Below are 24,121 nucleotides of genomic sequence, written 5' to 3' on the forward strand. Positions count from 1 at the left end.
CTCTACTATGCTCACACTATACAAAATTCTCAGAGCATTTTCACTCTTCTCAAGTTTTGAAAAAACAGAAAGAGTGAAAAAGACAGACAGACAGAGAGAAAGAGAGAGAGAGAGAGGAAAAAGGAAAGTATAATTTTAAACAAATCTAGTAAGAAAACTAGGCTTTTAAAAAGTTCTAAAGCAGAAATAATTCCATATGTTAAGAAGAATAAATCTTTACAAACTAGATGAGAAATAAGTTTTCAAATGACAGAATTAGTTCTACCGAATGCTTAAAGGACTCTGACCTGCAATAGACATGTCCAATTCTAACATATCTGTTAAATTCAGTAAATTCTTAGGCTAAACTAGAAAATTACTTCAAAGTAATATTCAGGTTTTGTATGTTTTGAGGGTGGAGACAGGAAATATGAATATGCAATAATTATAACACAAGAATTTCACTGAAACCAGAAAAAAAAAAGCTAATGTAGATAAATTGAAGGCAATGCATTAAGAAGATAGTAGACACAATGCAATAAAATTAATACTTTAAAAATTCCTTACAGAAAAACTTCCGAAAGTGAAGACCTGTCCATCCATTAAAAGTACCGCTGTATGGTTGCTACCTGCAGTAACTTGTGTGCTAGGGCCTGGCAATGCTTGAACGAGAGTGGGACATCCCCTAGGTTAAAAAAAAAAAAAAAATTAAGTCAATATCTTATAAGAACCAACTGAAATAAAAAACAATGAATAAGGAATGCAATAAGAATAAGAGATAACAGGCATTAATAAGAATATTCAGTAAACTTATTTAGGTGCTATATGCCGGTCTCCATTCTAGGTGCTCGGATATGAAGATGAAAAAGACATAATCACTGACTTTAAGGAGATTATTAAAAAGATTCCCTGAGGGGCGGCCAGATGGCTCAGTTTGTTAGAGCACGAGCTCTGAACAACAGGGTTGCCAGTTCGATTCCCACATGGGCCAGGGAGCTGTGCCCTCCACAACTAGATCGAAGACAACGAGCTGCTGCTGAGCTGCTGGAGGGGCGGCCGGATGGCTCAGTTTGTTAGAGAGCGAGCTCTCAACAACAAGGTTGCCGGTTCAATTCCCGCGTGAGACGGTGGGCTGTGCCCCCTGCAACTAAGACTGAAAACGGCGACTGGACTTGAAGCTGAGCTGCGCCCTCCACAACTAGATTGAAGGACAACAACTTGGAGCTGATGGGCCCTGGAGACACACACTGTTCTCCAATATTCCCCAATTAAAATAAATTTAAAAAAAGACATCCTGAATTTATTGCTCTATTTATAGACAATATAATTTTTAATTTTTCTGATAGACGGGTATTACCTTTGCTTTTAAACAAAAAAATTTTAAATCTTTTACAGTGAATGGAACATTAGTGATCTCTATAAATATTTGTTGGATGAAATAATTATGCAATGCTTTAGCAGGAATTCAACCCAGGAACTACATGAAACAATTTTATGTACTCTTTTCTACCTGTTTTCACTGGGCTATAATTTTAGATTTTAACACAGTAGTTACTGAATCAGAATACTCTATCATGAGAGGCAGTGCTGTAGTGGCTAAAAGCTTAAGCTCTACAACTAAACTGCCTGGGTGTGAATCCTGGCTCTACCACATAATAGCAACATGACCATGACTTTGAACAAGTTACTCATCCTTTATGCACTTGCTCTGGGTTAGGGCTCTGTGCTAAGTAACAGGCATCATCTCACTGAATTCTCTCAACAACCTTCTCAGGGAAATATACTTATTCCCATTTAATAAAGAAACTGAGACACCAGAAAGTTAAGAACTTGGCCAGGGTCATATAGGTACAAGTGATAAAATCAGGACCCAAAGTAGAGACTAAACTCAGTCATTTTAAGACAAAACATTAAATAAAGAGAAAATCAATAACATTTTTCTATCTTTATCATTATGCATACTACAATATTTATCTTACATTAATCACACATTAATGTGTGCTATACAATAAATTCCATTTAAAAGCACTTGATTACTAGAAACTTTAAAAAAATACCCTCCAATTTTATTTCCGCTAACTACCTATAAATATTTTGCTCTGTGGTAGTTAATATGTATGCTATAGGGGCTTTGTCCCTCCTGGGATTGTTCCTCCATGTAAGTGGTCAATTCCCTTCTGAATTAATAACACAGTTCTTGACTCCTACCTTCCAAGTCCCAATAGATCCAGACAAAAAGGGTAACCAGCAGAGCTGGTTTTGACTAATTCTGTTTAATCCCTCAGGCCTGGTGTGGGCACTATTTCACTGGGTTGTCCCATTTAGCTTTCCCATAGCACAGGCACTCAGTCTGCTAGTTACGACTCAATCAATGGAACCAGGAGTGAAAATTTACATGTTGGAGAAGAACAACTTTGGGGAGTTAAAGCAAATCCCACCAGAGTTTAATTATCTTAAGAAACCCTAATATTTTATTTTCAACATTAAAAGATACCAAATTTCATGAAATGGATACATTCAAGCTATTCAACATCCTTAGCTGATCGCTATGACGTTGTCACCTGAGCAAGTCACTGCACATCAAGGAACGGAGCTCACTGGTATAATCTGGACCAGGAGGCAATGCTTTTAGGCAAACTGTTCATTTTAAAGGCTGATATGAGTAACTTCCCTTCCAACAGCCATCACACCTCATGTGATGTGGCAGGACACTGTGCTGATGCTGTTCATGCTCCATATTGCAGTCACCTGAGGGCTGTGATTTGATTACAGTCATGACTTTCATTATTTCTCTTCCACTCAGTCAAGACCACGAAATATAGCTATCTGCCCATTTCCTGTGGAATGACATCACGTACGAAGTTTGATCTGTGAGGAAGTACCGTCCTTGCTGCACACACGATGATGCTCCATTATGTCTCACTTCCCCAGTTTATAGCATGCTCACAAAAGGATCGATCACCAGCTAAATAACAATCATGATAATGATGATGATCATAATAAAAACCCTCTTCTCCTGTGTCATGAATCTTCAGTGAGAAACAGAACAAAACTTTGCCAAATTCTTCTCCATACAAACTACAAGTCCTGACTCAGTCTCTGCGTATCAGTGAGGTCATTCGACTGAAGCAAAATATTGGTTGCCTCCAACACCTGTGATAGGAACTGCCCAACCCTGCAAGCCACTCATATTGTCATATCCAGTGTCCAATATCCAAATGCCACATCCAGTGACATTTGATAAAGTAACTCTGCCAAAGACCTTTTGCTCTCTTTATAAGCACAATATTTGTCATTAAGATTGTGCTAATCTTACAAACCTCTTGACAACAGTGTCAAATGTAGATTTCACTTGTGTTTTTAGTGAGAAGTTCCACTCAAAGATACGCCAATCATCTCTTTAGGAACATTCACCAAAGTAACTTTACATTCCATTTCATCTCCGTTTTGCATGCATCACAAATGGATCTGACCCTGCTCTCTAGGGGCAGACAGTGGTTCTCAATCCTGGATGAGCATCAGAATATGGACAGCTTTTAGAAAAAGACTGATGCTGACATCCTATACAACACTACCCTTGCTGCCTCCAATACCACCCCTCATCCCCAACACATACTTCTTAGAAATTCTAGATGTAGAATCCAGACATAGTATTTTTGAAGTCCCCCAAGTAATTCCACTGTGCAGCCAAGATGAAGAATCACTGGTCTTTTCTATGTAAATGGCATAATTCCATCCCTGCCACAGACATGGAGTGGTTCCAGAACAAAATGAAAATATTGGATTTTATTTCGTGATTAATTTACTGTACATGAATGAGAAACCATACAGGCCCAGTTGACTCTGGCAGGTAACTAATGACTACAGGGGAGAATGAGGCAGAGTAGAAAGACAAAAAGAAAGAAAGGTCTTGTGGCGAACTGAATTAATGAGTCAAGTCTGGCCTGAAGCTGCCCTAATTATCTCCAGACTTGATAAACAAGCCTGGTTTCAGTGGTGGGAGGCCACACGCGTGCATCACTCAGATCTTTAAGACAACCTGCTACAGGGAGCAGAGTTGACCCCCCCCCATGCTGCCCCTTTGGGTCCCTATGGCCGTTCTTTCCCTGGATGCTAACACCTGTGCTGAGCACGGTAAAGGTATTAAGACAGGCCCATCCTGCCAGTTTAAGAGTCCTCCAAAGGCAACCTTAGCTTGAGGACACCCCACTGGCCTTGCTGAAACTATCTCAGAGCTGCACTATAATCTAGACTCTTCCTGCTCTATCTATCCTTTTTCCTGCTTTGTTTATCCCACAGGGGTCAGACTTACATTGTGTCTGGAGGTTTTCCTTGTCTAGTTCTACTTTTTTCCCTTCTATCTTTCACACAAGTTTTCTACCAATAAATTATTCGCACATCTAATCCTAAGCATCTTCTTCTTGGAAGAACTGAACTAATAAAGATGGATTTTCTATACGTTTGACCAAAAACACCTTCACTATATTAGCAGGATATAGATTCAACCGCTGTAATGGAAGCCAAAATAACAGGGATTTAAACAAGATAAAGGTTTATTTCTCTCTTGGTTAAGTATCCAACTGCAAGGAAGGAGCTGACATGGCTCCATGGTGTCAAGGGTCCAGACTCCTTGTACTTTGCAGCTCTGCCATTCTCAATACATGGTTTCCAACTTAAGATCGCTGTGATGACTTCTCCAGTTCCCAACACCATGCATGGATTCCAGGCAGAGAGCTGGGAGGGAAGAAGCGGAAATGGAAGCATATCCCACCCCTCTAACAGCAGGATTCCAAAGCTGCACCTATCTCTTTAGTTCACACAGCCTTATCTGGCTGCAATGGGAGTAGAAACATTGTGAAGTCTTTGGCTGCGTGGTCATGTCACCAACTCAAACTCCACTATCAAGTCAATGGGGAAGAACAAATATTAGGAAATGGCTAGTAGTCTTTACCACGATTAGTTCCTTATTATGCTGAATAAGTCAAAACAGTTTCTCTGAGAGACCATTATGTTTAGTTTGAAAATTATTCAAAAGCGTCAATGACTTTCTGTTAATTTTAGACCAAAATTTCAAAACAGACAACATCAAGAAATATGAATGAATCTACTACTCATTTTTTTAAATGCAATTTGGGGATAGTCATTGTCCTTTCTATGGCCATGACAACCTTCAAAAAGACAATAATTATTAAGAACACAGTAGAATTTTGTGGTAATCATAATCACTCACATTTTGAATGTATAAGATGTAAATCAACTTTTCTTCTGAAATTACAAAATCATCTATCCCCACAAAAGCACTGAACCACAAAATCAAGAACCACCAATAATGTAAGGACCACACTATATAAAATAGTGGTATAAATACTATTTTAGGTATGGAAATATATAGTTAGAAAGAAACAGGAAGAAAAGAAAACAGAAAACAGTATCTTGACACAAGTTATAGTACCTGGAACTGACGTCTCCGTGTCCTAACTGCCCATGCTGCCCGTATCCAAATGTATAGACATCTCCATTTTCCATTAAAACCACTGAAACCAAAATACAGAGTTTTATTTTTTCATTATATGTAGTTTATATTTCTATCACACCATACTGAAAGCAGTGTAATTGTCACCACTTTGAGCACTATTTGTGCTCACATGGGCAATTGAGCACAAATTTACATTTAATAAAAAATAAATATGATTTCAGTTCTTTAAAATATTTTTATAGGCTATAAAAATACAATGTTTTTCATGATACATACTTTAAAATTTGTATAAATTCCATTTAATAACACTAATATTTAATAAAACATTGGTTTGGGTCAACTGTAAAATTTTTTTAATGAGTAACTCCATATAAAATATTGTCGTCTCATATCTAGGATAATTATATAGGTAGCAGATATATTTGCACTCTATTTAATTACGTACAATATCAATGAAATGTCAGAACTTTAATACCTGTCAGTGATTTATCAAATAAGGAATTATACCTAGCATCAATGAATTTAACATTTTTTATTTTTATAAAGGCTAAATATACAACCTAAGCCACATAACCCAAATGCAATACTTTACTAAAAATTTATTTTTTAACATTAAAAAAATTAATTTGTTGGTGCACATTTCTCCTTGCGTAACAAAATATGAGACCAGAGTATAAAAATCACAGAATTCTAGAGTTAAAAGAAATTTCAGGGATTCTTTCATCTTCAGAAATTTCCTGAACTGAATTATAAGTTCATCAGAAGACACTAACAGTCAGATCTCTGCACAAGTACCCATTACATCATACCAAAGGTTTTAAAAGGAATTCTGTAATAAATAGGAAGCTTTAATAGATTTGAGAGATATTGCCACACGATAGCTTTTAACACACAATGAACAGATACACTGTCTAAACTAAACAAACAAATGATGTAGCACAATTGTAAAAATGTCGTTATACCCTAAAGTTCCAGCTGCTACCTGAATGGTGAAATCCACAGCTGACTTGTACAGCCCGCAGCTCACAGTCAAACCGCACAGAGCCGGGAGGATACGTTGTGATTTTGCTTGCATCCTTTTCTCCTCGTTCTCCACTTCCATCTGTAAGTGTTACAATGTGTAATTAAGCCATTATTCATCTTCACAATAAAATTTCAAATCAGTTTACTATGGAAGAACAAGAGAAACATGTTAAAAGAAACAAGCAAGAAGAATCTGCAGCTGTTAGAAGTGATAGATCAAGAATCTACCTGCAAAGAAGCAATTTTGAAAGATAATACTATATACTTCTGTTTGTAAATATCACTAAATCAATAAAAACAAAGATCTGGTTATGAATAAAACCTATTAAGCTAATCAGTTATGTAATGTAAACAGGTCATTAAATAGAAACAAAATTCTACATGTAATAATTTATATGGAAAAATTTAGTTTGCACAAAAAATAACTGCATGCAAAGTCATTTAACAATTATTTTACACTTAGTGATATTGTTAGTACTAGTCATTAAAAAAAAAAATTCTAGTTGATTCACAAACACCTGGGACTCTTCCAAAGACAACTTTAGCTTGAGGACACCCCACTGGCCTTGCTGAAAGGCCAAACACAGAAAGGCTACTCTGTCCACCAGTATTTTACTAACCTCAATTAAACTTTAAAAAAGTTGTAAACACCAAATAGTTTTATCCATTATATTACAGCTCAATGGCTTACTCTGATTCATCTTTCCCGTCCCACCTGCTCCTCAGCCATTCTGCTTTGTGGCCTTCTTCTGGCTCACAATCACTAACTCCTCTCAACCAAACCTTTCTTCTTTTCACTCCTTACCTTCTTATCATTTCCTCCCTTAAGCTTTCTTTAGCCCTTCCCTGGTTTCTACACTTGGCTTTGAATATTCTGGCATTCTAACTGTAACATAAAAACCAACACATTCCAGAATATACAACCTTTATTTGGAATGTGTAAATAAGGGAGACAACTTACTTTTCCTCATCTAAAACTACACATCACTAGACTATGACCTCCATATCATCAAGATTCAAATTCCTTGCACATTGAATACATGTAAAACTAAAAGGAATTTCAAATGGTCAACTAGTCTAAGCCACTCTCTTGTGCCAAAACAACTCTACATAAATGTGTACAATATGCAGATACACAGGTAGATCTACAGACACATTATTAATTCTGTATTTTCATTGCCCATTTTAAAACACTAAGCAGAATAACATCAAATCATTTCATGGTTCACATTACCCTTTTATAGCTAATATTTCTAACCTCTAGTGATAACAAGGTAAGACAAAATTGGCCTAAATTATAGCCTAACTTCTATAACTAAATGACTATCATTTTGAAAAGCTTTAAACTCATAACACTAGGACAGTAAAACCTCACTAATTCGGAATAACATAGAATGGGTTGGCCTACATGACATACTGAAAAGGTCTTAATCAGAGAACATTTAAGTACAAATTCAATTTTATTACCTTCAAGCAGTACAGATTATAGATTAAACTAAATGCTACAATAAATAAAAGGTGGTTACCTACATTATAATTCAAAATAGGCCTATATTACATAAAAATGTACCATAAACATAAAAGTCCTTTAACATACAAGAATTAATTGCTGGACCCAGAGGTTGAAGGCACGTTGAAGGAATCCTTCATTTCTTGAGCCCTTGGTTTGAAAAGCTAGTGATTTTAGACAGGTTTCCCCTTAAAAGTATGACCCTGAAAATTCAGAGGAAGAAATTATTTTGAATTTTTTACTCAAAAAAAAAAATCACAAATACTACATCTGAAATATCATAAATTCTGAATTAGTGAGAGGTTTTACTATAAATAGGGTAGAGAATATGATTCCTCTTCTGCTAAATTATCTAACGTGGGTTTGCCAAATAAAGCTGCAAGAAAGGATGGGCTACAAAAAAAAATAAAAAATAAAGAATCAGAGCATTTGGTTTTATTCTATCCAAAACGAAATATACTCTTAGTTCAAAGACTCCTCATCTTGGAAAGAGTGTAGAATAGTTAAATACAAACAAGGGCCTATACAAAAATAAATATGCAGTTTCCGAAGACAATGTAAATAAGATGACAGATGTGTAGAAATTTCACAGCTTTATCTCAACTGGTAAAAATGTCTAATTATTAAAACCAAATCTGATTTAACACAGAAAACAAATTGTGTTTATATGATTTTGCCAGACTTAATTAAATTCAATATTACAAGTATCATTGCACTTTATATAAATGGATTGATGCCTAGTTAGAATCTTTTACTTTGGAATTTGCCCACTCCCTTGAGTCAACGATTAAATATAAACACAAATCCTACAACAGAGACATAAAATCTGGGAAAGACAAATAAAAGGCTGGTAATTTACTGATTAAAACCATAGTAATTAAAAGAGTTATAGCTATTATTTAAAGGTAAAAATAATACCAGAAACATTTTGTTCGAGCTCATCTAAACAAACCTGTTATCTATATAGTTTCTTAATTATTACAAATGGTGAAAATATTATTACAAGTAAAAATAAATAGGGATGAGGTTGTTGATTATTAGCAGCAGCAGTGGAGGAATTTTAAAATATACATACACAACTATATCTGGTATTTGATGCCAATTAAAAAATGAAGTATAATTCTAATAATTTAGAAATTTATAAAAGTATATCAAAGAAAAAAGGTACCTAATAAGTAGCCAAAAATTTAGTGTGAATTCCAAGAATCAGCAAGTGAAATTCAGGAAGATTAATTTTGCTCAAGCTCATTATTATTCAGTGAAGTGTTAATGAGTAGCAATAAAATTAATCTCAGATTTGTAGGAAAAATTTGGTCTGAACATTCTTATAAATGGCCATTTAGGAATAAGTATATCCATATTTACCCTAATATAAGTATGTTCATACATATTTCTTGTGATATTGAAATTCTAACAGCTATAAAGTTTTAACAGATATGTATCTAAAATATCGTCTCTGTGTGTATATACGTTTTATATATATATCTTATTTATATATTTATGTATACACATAGAGAAAAGAGGATTCAGTATCAAAATGACTTAATTTTCATTTTCATTTAAAGCTACACTTTTTGGGGTAATCTTTTGGTCATGCATATCACAAAAAGTATCACAAAACACAATGAGCACTTTGAGCAAAATCACTAAAATAAAACAGCAAAGTAGTAGCAACTATAATTTGCTAAACAATCTGTGCTACATAAACACTGTGAAAATTTAAATAGTAAACTGGGTAAGTGCTTTTGGGAACTGGAGTCTCAGAGAGCTGGACTGAAATTCTGGTTCTACTATTTACTAGACAACTGGACATTGGACTTTGCAAGTCTTAGCTTTCCCATCTGTTAACATAGCAATAACGGTACATTACTTCACAAGGCTCTTACGAAGATTAAGTGAGATAATGTATGAAAAGTGCTCAATCAATATCCACTACTTTTGCTTTCTTTAATCAATATAATAATCTGATAACATAGGTATTGTTATTCCATTTTACAGTTGGGAAAACTAAGGCTTAGAGGGAATAAGTAACCATCCCAAAGTAATAAACGGTAGAGCAGTTTTGGAGTTTGATAAAAAATAAGACTCATGCGTTTTTACCACCAAAAATAACTGACAACGTCAATCTTTTTGTAAAAATAAACTAATTACACATTTAACAAACCTCAAATTTTGTACTTTTAGCATAATTCTAAAAGAGAAAGCAATTTAATTCAAAGAATTAAAGCAGTATTCATGGAGGATTTCTAGTTGTAAAAAAAATACATATAAATACATACATATATGTATATATGTATATATATTCATATATATATATACATATATATATACGTACACACACGTATGTATTTATATATACCCTCATCTGTATCTTATATTAAACTTCATATCGACATAATCAATTAGGAATTACCATTCTTATTTTTAAAATAAGAAAATGAAAGCCAAACAGATTAAGAAATGTATGAATGGCCACACAGTTCTGGTAAATGATAATTTTAGGATTAAAACTGAAGCCTAATTCCAAAGGCTATAATATTTCCATTTCTAAACAGAAACAGACGTGAAGAAACACACAGATGTTTGTAAGTGTGCTGGGTTTTCACATCAGTCACTTCAAGACAGCTATCAAGACTGTCTCCAGAACAATTCAGATGTTCCTAAGTAGGAACACTGTATTAAAATCTTTTCCTATGTAAGGTGCTGAACAGCTGAAACAAATGTTAACCCAGGGGTCTGTTTGAAATATAGTCTATGGTTACACTTTTAAAATAACTTACTGTATGTTATATGAATTAGATGTTATACTTATTGATTCAGCCTTACATACTCTTATTTTGCCTCTAGTCAAAATTTGCTTGTATAGAATGAATTCCATGACCTTCTCTGAATTCTCTCCAATCAGCCAGAAGCTCTCCAACTTTCCATCTTAGAACTCACTCTTGTTAACAATAAATCCACAGTTCTTACCTTCCACACATCCAAACAAAATAGTCATACTCTAGGAAAATTTAACTATTATCATCCTATGATTTATACCACCAATATAATTAAATGTAAGACAGAACACAATAAATTTCAAAGTGGAAAACAAATAGGGTAAGAAAATAGAGAAAAATATATGTACAAAACACACTTATTAAAAGATGTAGCAAGAGTAAAAAGCAATGAATGATGAGATGATTAAATGACAGGGAAAATGAATGTAAAAGATGATAAGGGGGAGAGAATTTGTGGGTGCACAGAAATTAGTAACTGTCAAGTTCATACTCTGTATAAAATAGGGCACCATTGCTTACACTTTAAACTTAAATTTTCGTGGTAAAGAGATTAAATTGTTTCACTCAATAAAACCATAAAATCTGATGTTAAAAAACTGGACCTACACTGTAATACTATAAAATAAGTCCTTCCAAAGAGGTTACTACAAGTAACCCTGTGACAGACGAGATGGAATAAGTCTATTGTGTAGCTATTGTTGAGTAATTTCTATAGCTAATCAATGTGACATTGTCTGTTTTAAATTTGCAAATTTAGTCTCCACTTAGCATTTCATTTTAAATTTTTGGAATACTGAAGATGTTTGTCCATAGATACTAAAATGGACCTGAAAAAGTTTTAAAATGTTTCATGAAAAAGTGAATATTTAACCTCAGGTAAAGTATTAGGAAAACTTCAGTGTTTTATAATTGGGAGGAAAAAGACACTAAGAAAATCTGTTCTAACAGTGGCATAGTAGAAAATATGAGATCAGAGATTCTGGCAATAACTACAATAACTTACATAGCATACCCAAAATATTGTTCCTTATATTTAAATATTTATGGTATTGACAAAGCACTTAGTATATACAGCAATCACAAATTTTACTATGGTTAATAGCAATAGATTTAAAATACTCTCATTTTTTAATTCTACTGAAAATAAGTAGTACTCTATTTGTGTGTGCTTTTACTAAAACCAGAAATTTTTGTCTGTTTTGTGTTTTTGCTTTGAGTGGCAAACTGATAACATTAGAGAAGCAAATAAAGTGATTATAATATATTGTATGTGAAAGTTTAAAAATAAAATTAGTCTATAATTATACAGTTTTACAGCAAAAAAAATAAAACACAAAACATTAGTTGGATTAATTTGGCTATGTGGACTATGTGTTTTTAAAACGTTCTATTCTGTTTGGTGAAATTTACCTTAAACATTTAGGAAAATAGTAACTGTAACTTGCACTAATCAAAGAGGCCTGGTTCACATGCCAGGATTCAAGGCAGAATTAATATATAAATTTATAAATTATCTGTATGAAATACTTTCCTGATTTTAGTTGACCCATAACCTGTGGTTTAAAAGAAAATAAGCTTGATTTAGGAATATTTTAAATTCAGCCATAACTCTTATACCTCAAAGAACTGTGTATAACAGATTCCTAGTCAGTTCCAGACTTGTTGAGACCTCTCACAGTTCCTGAGCACTACGGTCAACATAACTCAGTCTTTGCTTACACCTATCATATTTGACCTTCAAACATCAAATAAATCGTGTGTTTTGTATATAAACTTTAACATTAAAACAATGGAAAAGTGTCATAGCAGTCAACTCATTATTACTTTATACACTGAATTTAGTAATTTTGTTAATTCTAAAGCAAATAAACAGCATTAACAAAAAAAGTACAATGCCAGATGGTAGTCATCTAAGAACAGATAATAAAGGATAAAAACAGAAAGCAATTATTACTTTTTCCACCTTCCCTTAACATTACTGAATTTGAAAATGGAAAAAAAAGATATATTTTTTAAAATGTCTTCTTAAAGTTAACAAAAAAAATGAAATAAAATTGATAGTCATTGACAAACAGTACGACTTTCAACATGTTCTTTCTCCTCAGGCTATATAATAATGACAGAAGTAAAGTAGAAGAATTAGGGTTGTGCATTTTCCCAGAGACAAAATTCAAATGAGTGGAAGAAATTGGGAAAGTTTCCCACCTAGTTGATAAGGAAGTCCAAATACCTTTGTGCTTGTCCCGTTTATGCTTTAGCTGTGCTGGATGGGATCTGAGTCTGGCTAGAGCCTGTTCTCGATGATTCATAAATATAGGACCAGCAAATACAAGGGGGCCTGAGGAGAAACATTTTGCATGTGCATAGAAAAGCTCACAAAATGAAAACACTACAATGAACAAAAATAATTCAAACTAAAAAGCATGGAAATTTGTTCTTTACTGTTTTGGACATTATACTTTTCTCCCAAATCCCCCATGTTAATCCTCCACCCCCAACCATAACCTGTTCACCATTCCATACACAATTTTAGTATCTTAAATATCTTTAATATCTTATAGTTACATAGCAAAAATCTTTTATAGTTATAAAATGATCAGATAGTAACGGTCTCAAATAATAAGAAAGTATAATTACAATAAATAAAATATTTAATCTTACAGATTTTATTTTACAAATATTTTAACATATCAAACTTACTAAAGCATACATTCATTAAAAACAGATACCTTTCCTATTGATGTACCAAAAAACAACTAATTTTTATATTAATGATCAAATTTAAACAAGGTCAAGATTAAATATACATACCACTCTTGCTACAAAACCAAGATAAATGCTTTTGACTTAACTACATTCTGTCATAGAGGTAAGAAAACAAGATGGCCAAACACAAAACAGACACAAAAAATTACTATGATCTGATACACACACAAACACACACACACACACACACACACACACACACAGAAAATCACTGTTTTGTAAAGACAGAATTGTAGCTGTATTTGATTTTCTAAACATGATAAATATAATTTTGTGCATAATGTCTGTAACCTGATACACAAAAACAGGAACACGGATAAACTGAGCTTCAAATTTATGCTAAAGAATCCCAGGAATCTAAACCCAGTAACATTTATGAATCATTAACCATCTGTCATTAAATCATTTCTTTCTGAAGCTCCACTATGAACTTATTCATACATACACAAATACATACTCATATAGATTACAGTTATTTCCCCTGCATAGTATTCAAGGGAAAAATGTATACACAATTAATTTAAACAAAATTTTAAAGTTGCTTTCCCCCATTATCATTTAGCTGGAGAAGAAACTTTATACCTTAAAATTTCAGTTCTTTTCTCATAGAACAGAACTAAAACTTCCTTGAGTTTTAGCAACATTAAAAATACCTGCAAATTTCAAAACACTCTAAGTATGACAGTTGAGAAGTTACCAGTATTTGAAAAGAAAATTGACAGTATATGAGCACTGAACATTTTTAATTAAGACAAGTTTCATCATGATTCTCTACAGATCTTCAGCTATAATGAATTTTTCTAACCATGGAACACAATGGAACAAAATGAAACTATTGCCCTGTTATAAAATTTGACATATGTCAAATTAAACACCAAAGTACCCTTCATTAAATATTAAAAAATTGGTAGAAAAGGTATACTTTAATTATGTCTTAAGTATGTATAAAAAATACAAGCAGCACCAATTCTATGAAACACGAAGAATATTATCTATCATGACTAGATAGAAATAACACTGTTAATTGTTGCAAAAATTAATAAGAATAACTAATACAGGTGATGCTAGAGGAAAATGCCACATTCATACATTAGTTTGGATAAATTCCAAACTAACATTTAAAAAACAACTTGAAATATCTATTAAAAATTTAAAACATAAACATTCTCTGGCCCACATAGTCTATTTCTGGGAAACTATGAACAAAAACTCCAATATATCCAATACATATGGCTAGAAGTTTAAGAGTATTTATTATAGCAAAACATACAAAACCCTAAAAAATAACCTGAATGCCCATCAACAAAATAACAGTTGAAAAAACTGAAGTATAGCCATATTATGAAATGTTATCTAGCTACTAAGTAGAATGTGGTAGATCCATATTTACTGACCTAATGTGTGTATTATAAAATGAAAAAAAGATGTTACAAAGATTGCATATATAATACAGTATCATTTTTGTAAATAAACATATGACTATTTTTTCACACATGCATAGATATCCACCCATAATTATATTATAATGGATTAAGACATGGAAGTATAAATATTGGACTAAATCTCATTTGCTTGGTGGAGGAAAATGGCAAGCCAAGGAAAAAACACTACTAACATATAAAAATGTATATACTGTAACTAAGCAAATATTCAAAACACAAAATTCAGTCAGTGGTGCAATTAGAAATGTGTAAAACTTGATTAGAAGATGACAATGAAATAAAAACAATAATTTAATTAAAGGATAGGTTTGTGGAAATCCTTTGACCTAAACTCCTGTATTACTTTAATATGGCATTGCAATAAAGTATGAAAATTTTTTTCTGATGTAACATTAAGGGGAAAAAACAATACTGTATCACAGTAGTGTGAAATGATAATACAACAACAATTCAATTACTTTGAAATTAGACAGACAAACTATAGTAAATTTGTTTCTACATTCTAATTTGTAACTATGGTAAATTGATTGTATTTCTATTAAAATGGAATCTGTTTTATTCTACATATGCTGTGGTGGATTTTGTTAATAATAACCGAAGTTTTGTGATTAGCATCCCAACGTTGTGAGAAAAGCAATCCAGCCAAGGCCAAGAATCAAATCCAGGAAGAACAGAAGTCAACTGAACAGCCTTCAAGGACTAGCATCATCATCAAACATTTACTTAGAGCTCAGTAGTATGTCAGGAATTTTCACACATATCACTTAATTCCCATTAACATCCCTAGTTAAGTAGGTACAGTTGTAATCCCCACTTTAAAGGTAAGGTAAACTGAGGTTCAGAGTGGTTCAATTCCCAGTAAAAATTAAGAAGCCAGGCTTTGAACCAAAGTCTAACTTCAGAACCCATGCCCTTAACCACCATGCTATACAGTTGGATAATAATATAACTTATTATCCAAATGAGAACCTATTGAAGGCGCTATTAAGAAATATGCCCAGACAGAGGGCATAAAATGGGATTGGCAAACCAAGACATATGCATAAGCTCCCAGGCAAACCAAGACATACGCATAAGCTCACCCCATCTATTGCTCACCATTATGAAACTCTGATCTGACATTTAGGGGGAAAAGAAAGAAGGGAGCTTATTTGTGCTTAGTTTTTCTTACAATACAACACTGACAGGAATTTAAAGATAAGATCATTGATACAATTTCCCAGTAGTCCTTCTAACAACTTAGAGAGCTATACTTGAAAATTCCACTGAACAAGCACTTCACTTATAAAGTTAATACAACTCTCAGAGAATTTACACATCAATCAACCCTATGTAATCTAAAAGTTACCACAAACTAAAAGTTATCACAAATGTCAATGAAATAAATCTGCAAATGAATATTATTGACTACATACAGAGGGTGCCCCAAAAAAAGTATACACATTATAAGAAAGGAAAAAACTGTATTAAAATTATGCTACTGGTAACCACTTTGAGCACCACTTATAATTGCAGAAGTCAAACGTGACTTGTATTCATCTTTTGTTTACAGTATATATTGAGTATTACAATTTTAATACAGTTTTCTTCCATTCTTAAAATGTGTATACATCTTTTTGGCACTCTGTATTTAAGAAAAATAGTATGTGGAAGATTAATATCATAAAAAATTGAAGACAAAGTTCCAAATTTATTAAAAAGCTGTAATAAGACTGCTTTTTTGGGGTTTCAATAGCACATTCCATTATAGAGACTATGTGTCATAAACAGGAGCTGAATTACATCAATAGGCCTAAGGCTCACTGAGCAAAGTTTTAATACCGTGTTTCCCCAAAAATAGGACCTAGCCGGACCATCAGCTCTAATGCATCTTTCAGAGCAAAAATTAATATAAGACCTGGCATTATATATTATTATATTATATTATATTACATTACATTACATATATTATATTAGACCCGGTCTTATTTTATAGTAAAATAAGACCAAGTCTTGTATCAATTTTTGCTCTACAAGACGCATTAGCTGATGGTCCGGCTATGTCTTATTTTCCGGGAAACATGGTATAAGAATGAGGTCCTAAAATTCTAATCAACTTTGAAACAATAAATAAGATGAGATAGATAAAATGAGCAAAATGATTTAACATAATATAATCCTGAAGTTCTGAAATTTCTACATAGGTAAAAGCCAATTACTAATGAGTATAATTACTAACATATTACTAAACTGTAAGTATCTAAAAAGTAACAAGGATAAAGGGGGTCAAATATATGGTGATGGAAGGAGAACTGACTCTGGATGGTGAACATTCAATGTGATATATAGATGATGTATTTTACAGAATTGTACACCTGCAACCTGTGTAATTTTACTAACCAATGTCACCCCAGTAAATCTAATGAAGATAAAAAATAATAATCAATCAATCAATAATAAATAGACAGTAACAAGTGTAGGCCAAGAAACAAAAAGACAAGATGTGTGGCAGTTGGAGTGCTAAAATTTGTCTGACATTCCTGTTCCTCATGATGACAAAACAGGACTAACAATGGTCTCTAGCAAGGTGCCAAACAAGAGCCCTGCAACACTGTGCATGTGACTCAAATCTGTATCCAGGAACGTCACGCAGAAATTCTGCTTCCTTTGACTCACTTGATTCTTACGTAGAGGTTCATGGAACAAACTTTGAACATTACTGCCCTAGAGCAGTGGTTCTCACACTTCAGCACCATCAGAACCACCTAATGGGCTTGTTCAAACAGTTTCCTGGGCCTGCTCCCCAAGTTTCCGATTCCGTAAGTCTGGGGTGAGGCCTGAGAACAGGCAATTGTAGCAAGTACCCAAGTGATGCTGGTCCCGCTGAGATCACTTGAAAAATCACTGCCCTAAAATACTGAAAAGCACAGTACCTGAAAGAGATTCCTCCATCCAATTAAAATAAAACCATTTTTAAAGAACAACGGTAAAATATAAATGCCTTAGAACTAGACTATGTTTTTTAGAAACAATGGCTTCAGTTTTAAAACACAACTCTTATTTTGTTTATAGAGTAATATGCATATATTGGAAACCATTTAGGAAACAAATTGTAAACAACCAAATAAAAATCACCTATAAACTCACTTTCCAGTAAAAACAACTATTGACATTTTGATAATTATCTTTCTAACTTTTTCCTATGTAAATGTGGGTATATCTCTGTCTATATTTTGTTTTCTTATAAAAATTTGTTTTCTTATGAAATTGCTTGTAATGGAGTGTTGAGAAGGAACATAAAGATCATAAAAGTATCATATCACTGTATTGTTTTATAGTATAAAGATTTTCCAAAGCCACTGAATAAGAATCTGAAGTTTGACTTTTTAAAAACGGAAAAAATGTTCTTGTTTAAAAGTTATTTTTACAAAATAAAATGCACAAGCAGGCTTCTCCTTGCACAGTACTGTATTAACTGAAACACATGCATGATTCCACAGTAACCATGGTGACTGCAAAATAAGAACATAGTTCTAATATGCACGAATTTCAGTTAATTTCAGTAGCAGGCAAAGCAACAACTGCCATAATTAAGGTCCATAACGAAGATCTTAACCCATCAAGAAATTTACTACATATTTTGTTTTAACAAAAATGAAAGAGGATGGTATGTGTAAGAAAGAGCTCAACCGAAAAATAAAAATAAGACAAACCTTTTGTGCACCAGTAATTTGAAGAAGTGTTTGTATATATTGAGGAGTGCAGATGAAACTAATTTGTCACAAACCAACTGCCTGGAACCTAAATCTGTGTTTATAAAGTCAGATACTATAATGTAAGTTCTATAAAATTTTAAATGGAGGTTTTCTTTAACATTTAAAAGGTTAGAGTTTGTTTTAAAGGTCTTTGATGCATTTTAAAACAAATGGCAAAAGAACACTGTGCAATCACAAAGTTTTGTTGAATAATCAATGCAAAATCAATGTCCTTTTACTTCTGATATGCAGAAATATACTAGCTAGAGAAGAATAGCTTTTCATAGAGAAAGAAAAAAGATTAACAAGGTATACAGCATTAGGCAAGTGATTAAAGTTGTCATAAGAATTTGCTATACTTTGGTAGAAACATAAGCAATTGCTGGGTTTTGTAGGTCAATTCATATGAGTCAACCTAATATGTCCAAAAAAAGAAAAAAAGATAGTAAAAAGATACACTAAAAATTAACTTTAAGCAAATCATATCATTAAGGAATTATCACTCAATTAACATGTCATAAAAACCCAGAACTTAACTTTTATCCAATTTTCTACAAAACATTTAATGTGTAATTTCCCCACATATTTATATTATGTAAATAATGACAGTATATACATTAATCTCATTAAAGTCAATACTTTTATGTAAACAAAGCCAAACTAACTGCAAATATTCACTGTATCAATTAATAAACATTGCTTGTAAGGTACTATGAAGAACAATCATTAAGTTCCAAGCATATGTTTTACAACTTAAATTTAATAAAAACAGAATGTACCATGTGTGCTACGTATTTTACTACTTATTCCATTTTACATTAAAAAAAGAATGCTGATGGCTAAATAGGTAATAGATTCTATCTCATGTATCAAATATCATGTCATTTTTAGTAAGTATTTAAAATATACAATATCAGCAACTATTTCTAATCAAGAGTTTGCTGAGCAGCGGAATAAAATCACAGAACTGTATAATAATTTGTCTTAATCTTACAAAAAAGGTTCTACTGAACAAAAATAGCTTTAGTAATACTTATATTTATCTCTACTTGTTGGATATATACTAAAATACCTATTACAACCACAATTAAATGTATTTTTAGGCTGAGAAATGATTATCAACAATGAGGAAAACATAAGAAATCTATCTTTGCAATTAAAACCTGCAGACTCTCCAACTTACCCTTCTTGTACATAACCAGAATAAGATTTTTCCAGAATAAAATCAGACACATAAAGGCATAATTATGCATTGGATTGGAATAGAGAGTCATAGGACTATGCCCAAGTGATGATTATAAATGACCAGGAAAATAGGAAATAAAATACTATATTAAACTTGTTTATGGTGAAATAGATGAGTCCAAAATCTGGGTGAAAGAAAGTTATTAAAATTTGTATTTTTTAAAAAGTTGCTAATAGTTTTTGATGCTTGGCAGATAGTACAACAATTCTTTTTTTTCTTTTTTTAACAGCTATATGCTATATTTATATAGCATATATAAATATTTATATATGCTATAAATATTCTACTGAATTAAATGTACGTTATCAGCACAATCATAAACATCCCGAATATTTTCATATTATTTTCATGAGTTACTAGAAGGTCACTAATTTTAATTTGTATTTCTTAGCAAATCAGCCTATTCTGCAAACTTTTCGATGGTCTCTCAGTATAGGGTTAGAAAACAAATTTTCATATACTTTTTCTCTGTAGCTACTTCTTACCTCTTCCTTCTTCTAATCTGTGTCTCCTGATTACTCGCTGCCGTTTTTCTTCTTGTCGTAACTGAAGGTGTTCTTCAATGTTAACCCCGGGTACTGGGACAGCTAGATGATTGGGGAAAAATAAATAAATTAAATAAATACATAAATAAATAAATTCTGTGTGTGTGTGTGTGTGTCCATCCACACACACACACACACACACACACACACTATATAAGATATGAGAGAACTGTATGAAATTTGGGAAAGTAAAAGCTAACAAAACTGTCTAAAACACAAGTTATTTTTATTGTAAGAATCTTAGCAAAAAACAGAAAAAGAATCTCATCCTTTAATTAATGACAGTGTCAATTACCATAAAAGCAATATTGCATAATTAACTATCTTAATTTTCTAGCATATACCTAATAGAAATTTTTTAAGCTATCCAAATTACTGAGTTGAGGGCAAGATGTCTAGTACAGTAAAGCTAATTACCTAACAGAAGATCTAAAGGTATCATCTCTTTCACTGCATCCAGAATTCCTCTCTGTCTTGCCTCTTGACCATCCAACTCTCTTGCACAAGCCTTGCAACATCCACACACAGCACAGCCAGATTCTCCAGAACCACAACCACAGACCCTAAAAAACAAAAAACAAACAAAATACATTAACTGAAATCTTTTTACTCTTTCCTTAAAACTCTTTCTATAACATTTTTTATGCAGTTTTAAGATTAAGTTAAATGAGTCAGCAATAAAATCACCCCTTCTGATCAGGGTCAGGATGTAGATTTTTAAGAAAAGGTATGAATAGATGAATAATTAAAAACAAGAATTTATTGAGCTCCTGATAGGCATAGTTGCTATATTTCTACAGAAAATGCAAATGTATTCTGTTATCTTCAAAGATGCTATAACAAATATTTTTGAAGTCTTCACAATTAAGATACCACCAGCAGTTTTACTACTAAGTGGTCTGGATGGGTTGGTTGGTAAATAAACAAACATTCTTATCTGCCAGGTAAGTTAAGAGAGGTCTGGGCAGCCTTCAGTGAGTGAGCCCAGCTTGCAGCTTCATACACTACGACTCCTTTTCCCTCCCTCTCCTGTACATGCTACCATCTTCCATTCGCTCCTTTCACTGTGTTCAGTTACCTGTTATTTTTCCTCTTCTTTGTCCTTTTCATATTAGTTGTGAACATATGGCATTTGATTATAACATAAAGAAGACAAGAACAAGCCTAGAAGTTGGCAAGAGGGTCAGTGAACAACTAACTTCTTAGTCACACATTTTATAAATGCAGACGTCGTAGCTATATTAGTATTTGTTGACTCAGTCCCAAAAAACTTTGACAGCCTCGTTGAGCCTCTGGTTATCCAGGATCTACCCGGCAGGAGTTTTGAAAGACACAGCTAGGTGCCCTGTGAATCCTGGCTTTTAAACGGAAGCATTAATGACAATGTGCAGGATCCCTAACTACAGCAGTGAAAACTGCGGAATTGTCTGTGGGCACTATTTAAAAAATAACGCTTAATTCTAAATATAATCTAAGATATGCAGTCACAATTTTATAATAACTGAAGTCATTTTTAATAGTGCTTAGTGTCCTGGCACATATTCTTACGTTGACTTTATTCGTGTATTCACTTCTGCTCCATTAATAAAGAAATTATTGTACTGGGTTAGGAACTGTCCATTTAAATCTATAATTACTGGAAACTGATAATAAATCTCTGGGGGAAAGCATATAAAGAAGAATAATTAATTTTAGGAAGTACCAGAGAATTATAAATTTATTTATGATATTTATCAGTTGCTTCAGTTCTGAGGTTAGAGATACTCAATTCTAATGGAAATATCTTGACAGAGATCCAGGAGGATAAATTTCAACTCCTTGTAGAGGAAATATTATCGTTTCATGAAGAGAGTCAAAATATATGTACATTGCTAAAAAACGCAAATAAAAGGTATTGTTTAAAACTCATAATATTTCAATAGCCTAAGAGAAAAGGCCTGTTATATATGATCTATTTCACTGTGTTAGGCCATAATATAAAGAAGGGAATATACTCATAGTAGATTGAGAAATTACATGGGAAGAAGCACCTGACTACTGAAGAGGTGTCAAATGGAGAGGTCAGAAGTGGCGGGGAGGGGGGAGGTCAGAAGACTCTTTCTTCACAAAATTTCCCTTACTTTCCAAAGTCAGCTAATTATCATAATTAATCTAATCTTACAAAGATCAGATCTGTCATAATTAATTTGATCTCACAAAGGATACCCCATTATGTTACATTGGCTATAAATGTCAACACACAAAAAAGAATCAAAATTCTCCCCAACATTCTAGGGAAAAACCTGCATTCTGATTCTGCCAAACTCACACATTAAATTTAAAATGACAATATAGGACCCTGGAAAAAAATAAGTGGTAAAAATAAGAGTAAAAAGGACAAACAGGTAAAATGCAACTTTAGAAGTGACAGTTCCTAGAACTCCTAAAATTACAAACAGTAAATTTAATTTAAAAGAAAATTATATATCCCTAATTGACTATGGTATCTGATAATTCTACTCAGAAAAGATTCATGTTCAACAAAAATGAATAGATTTTTGGCATCGAAGCAGTCTTAGGAAAAGAATACAAACGAAAGTACAGCCCAAGCCTTCAAAAAATTTATGACTTGTTTTTAAATAATGGTTTAAATGAATCAAATGAAAGAAAAGCAACTTAAGTAAAAATGAAACTAAAATAGAAATTATTATAATAGAGAACAATTATGAGAATTATAAGTATATGCCAATATGCCTTTAAGACACACATACTAGAACATGCTGCAATCATTTTGGAATGTGTTCTGCACGTTTTCTACTACTATTTTATTTTTTCAGTGTGAATCACGTTCTTACCCTCCAGGAACTCTGTCTGGACGCCCACTACTGACACAGCTGGCTCCGTAACCGGTACAGTCTCCACAGACAGTACACACCATGCACTGCTCCAGCTTCCATTTATGCATGCCTGGAGGGCACATCATGGACTTCTCATCTTTTTCATCTAGCTCTTCTTCCAGGTCTTCATCCATTGCAGTGGCCATATTTTCAACTCCAAACCCTATTTGACAAATCAGTTTATAATTTTTATGTAGATTATGCCCATGTCTAAAAATCTGGTAATTACATTTCCCAATTAAAAAATATATATCACATACTAATCCAAGTGAGTAACACAAAGGAATACTAAAATATAAGCGTGACAAAGGGACCACTAGGTACTACTAATAAGTGTCCCCCTCATTTCCTTTCGGCAAAAAGAACTGGGAGAGGCAGGAACATCTCTTAGCTGTTACTTTCTGTAGATCATACTTTTAATATTTTCTGATTTTAGTCCCTCCTTTCCATCCTCACGACTAGCACTTTTGTGCAACAGACCAAAGTCTCCTGATGACGCTCTGAGCTGAGTCCCTCCACTCTCAAACATCCTCCCATTGCTAGTAATCAGCTTCTTAAAACATATACTTGATCCTATGACTTCACAATTTACAAAGCTCCAATGTCTTTCTAAGGTTTTTAAAAAACAAAAGTGCTCGGCAAGATAGAGGCAGTTCCACTGTAGCTCCCACCTCCTTTTGTCCAGACAAACTACATTGTACCTGGACCTCAATTCCCTCCGCTTTCTAAACATCCCATGTCCTT

General features: G+C 33.1%; 1 protein-coding gene across 15 annotated transcripts in view; it reads right to left on the minus strand.

The window, feature by feature from the left end:
* The window catches only part of MYCBP2 (MYC binding protein 2), a 240,014-nt gene that overhangs the window by 153,424 nt on the left and 62,469 nt on the right, over positions 1-24,121 (minus strand). For 13 of the 15 annotated variants that reach the window (XM_074329401.1, XM_074329409.1, XM_074329408.1 and 10 more), the window contains exons 15-21: positions 23,336-23,540; positions 20,919-21,064; positions 20,442-20,543; positions 12,999-13,106; positions 6,438-6,557; positions 5,432-5,513; positions 547-664 (exon numbers count right to left, since the gene is read on the minus strand). In XM_074329401.1, the coding sequence (XP_074185502.1) occupies positions 547-664; positions 5,432-5,513; positions 6,438-6,557; positions 12,999-13,106; positions 20,442-20,543; positions 20,919-21,064; positions 23,336-23,540 (881 nt within the window). Of the gene's footprint in view, positions 1-546; positions 665-5,431; positions 5,514-6,417; positions 6,558-12,998; positions 13,107-20,441; positions 20,544-20,918; positions 21,065-23,335; positions 23,541-24,121 lie in introns of those variants that run through there. The other 2 variants (XM_074329406.1, XM_074329412.1) reach the window with 2 other exon arrangements.

Source organism: Rhinolophus sinicus, linkage group LG04, assembly GCF_036562045.2.
Source record: "Rhinolophus sinicus isolate RSC01 linkage group LG04, ASM3656204v1, whole genome shotgun sequence".
Taxonomy (NCBI): Eukaryota; Metazoa; Chordata; class Mammalia; order Chiroptera; family Rhinolophidae; genus Rhinolophus; species Rhinolophus sinicus.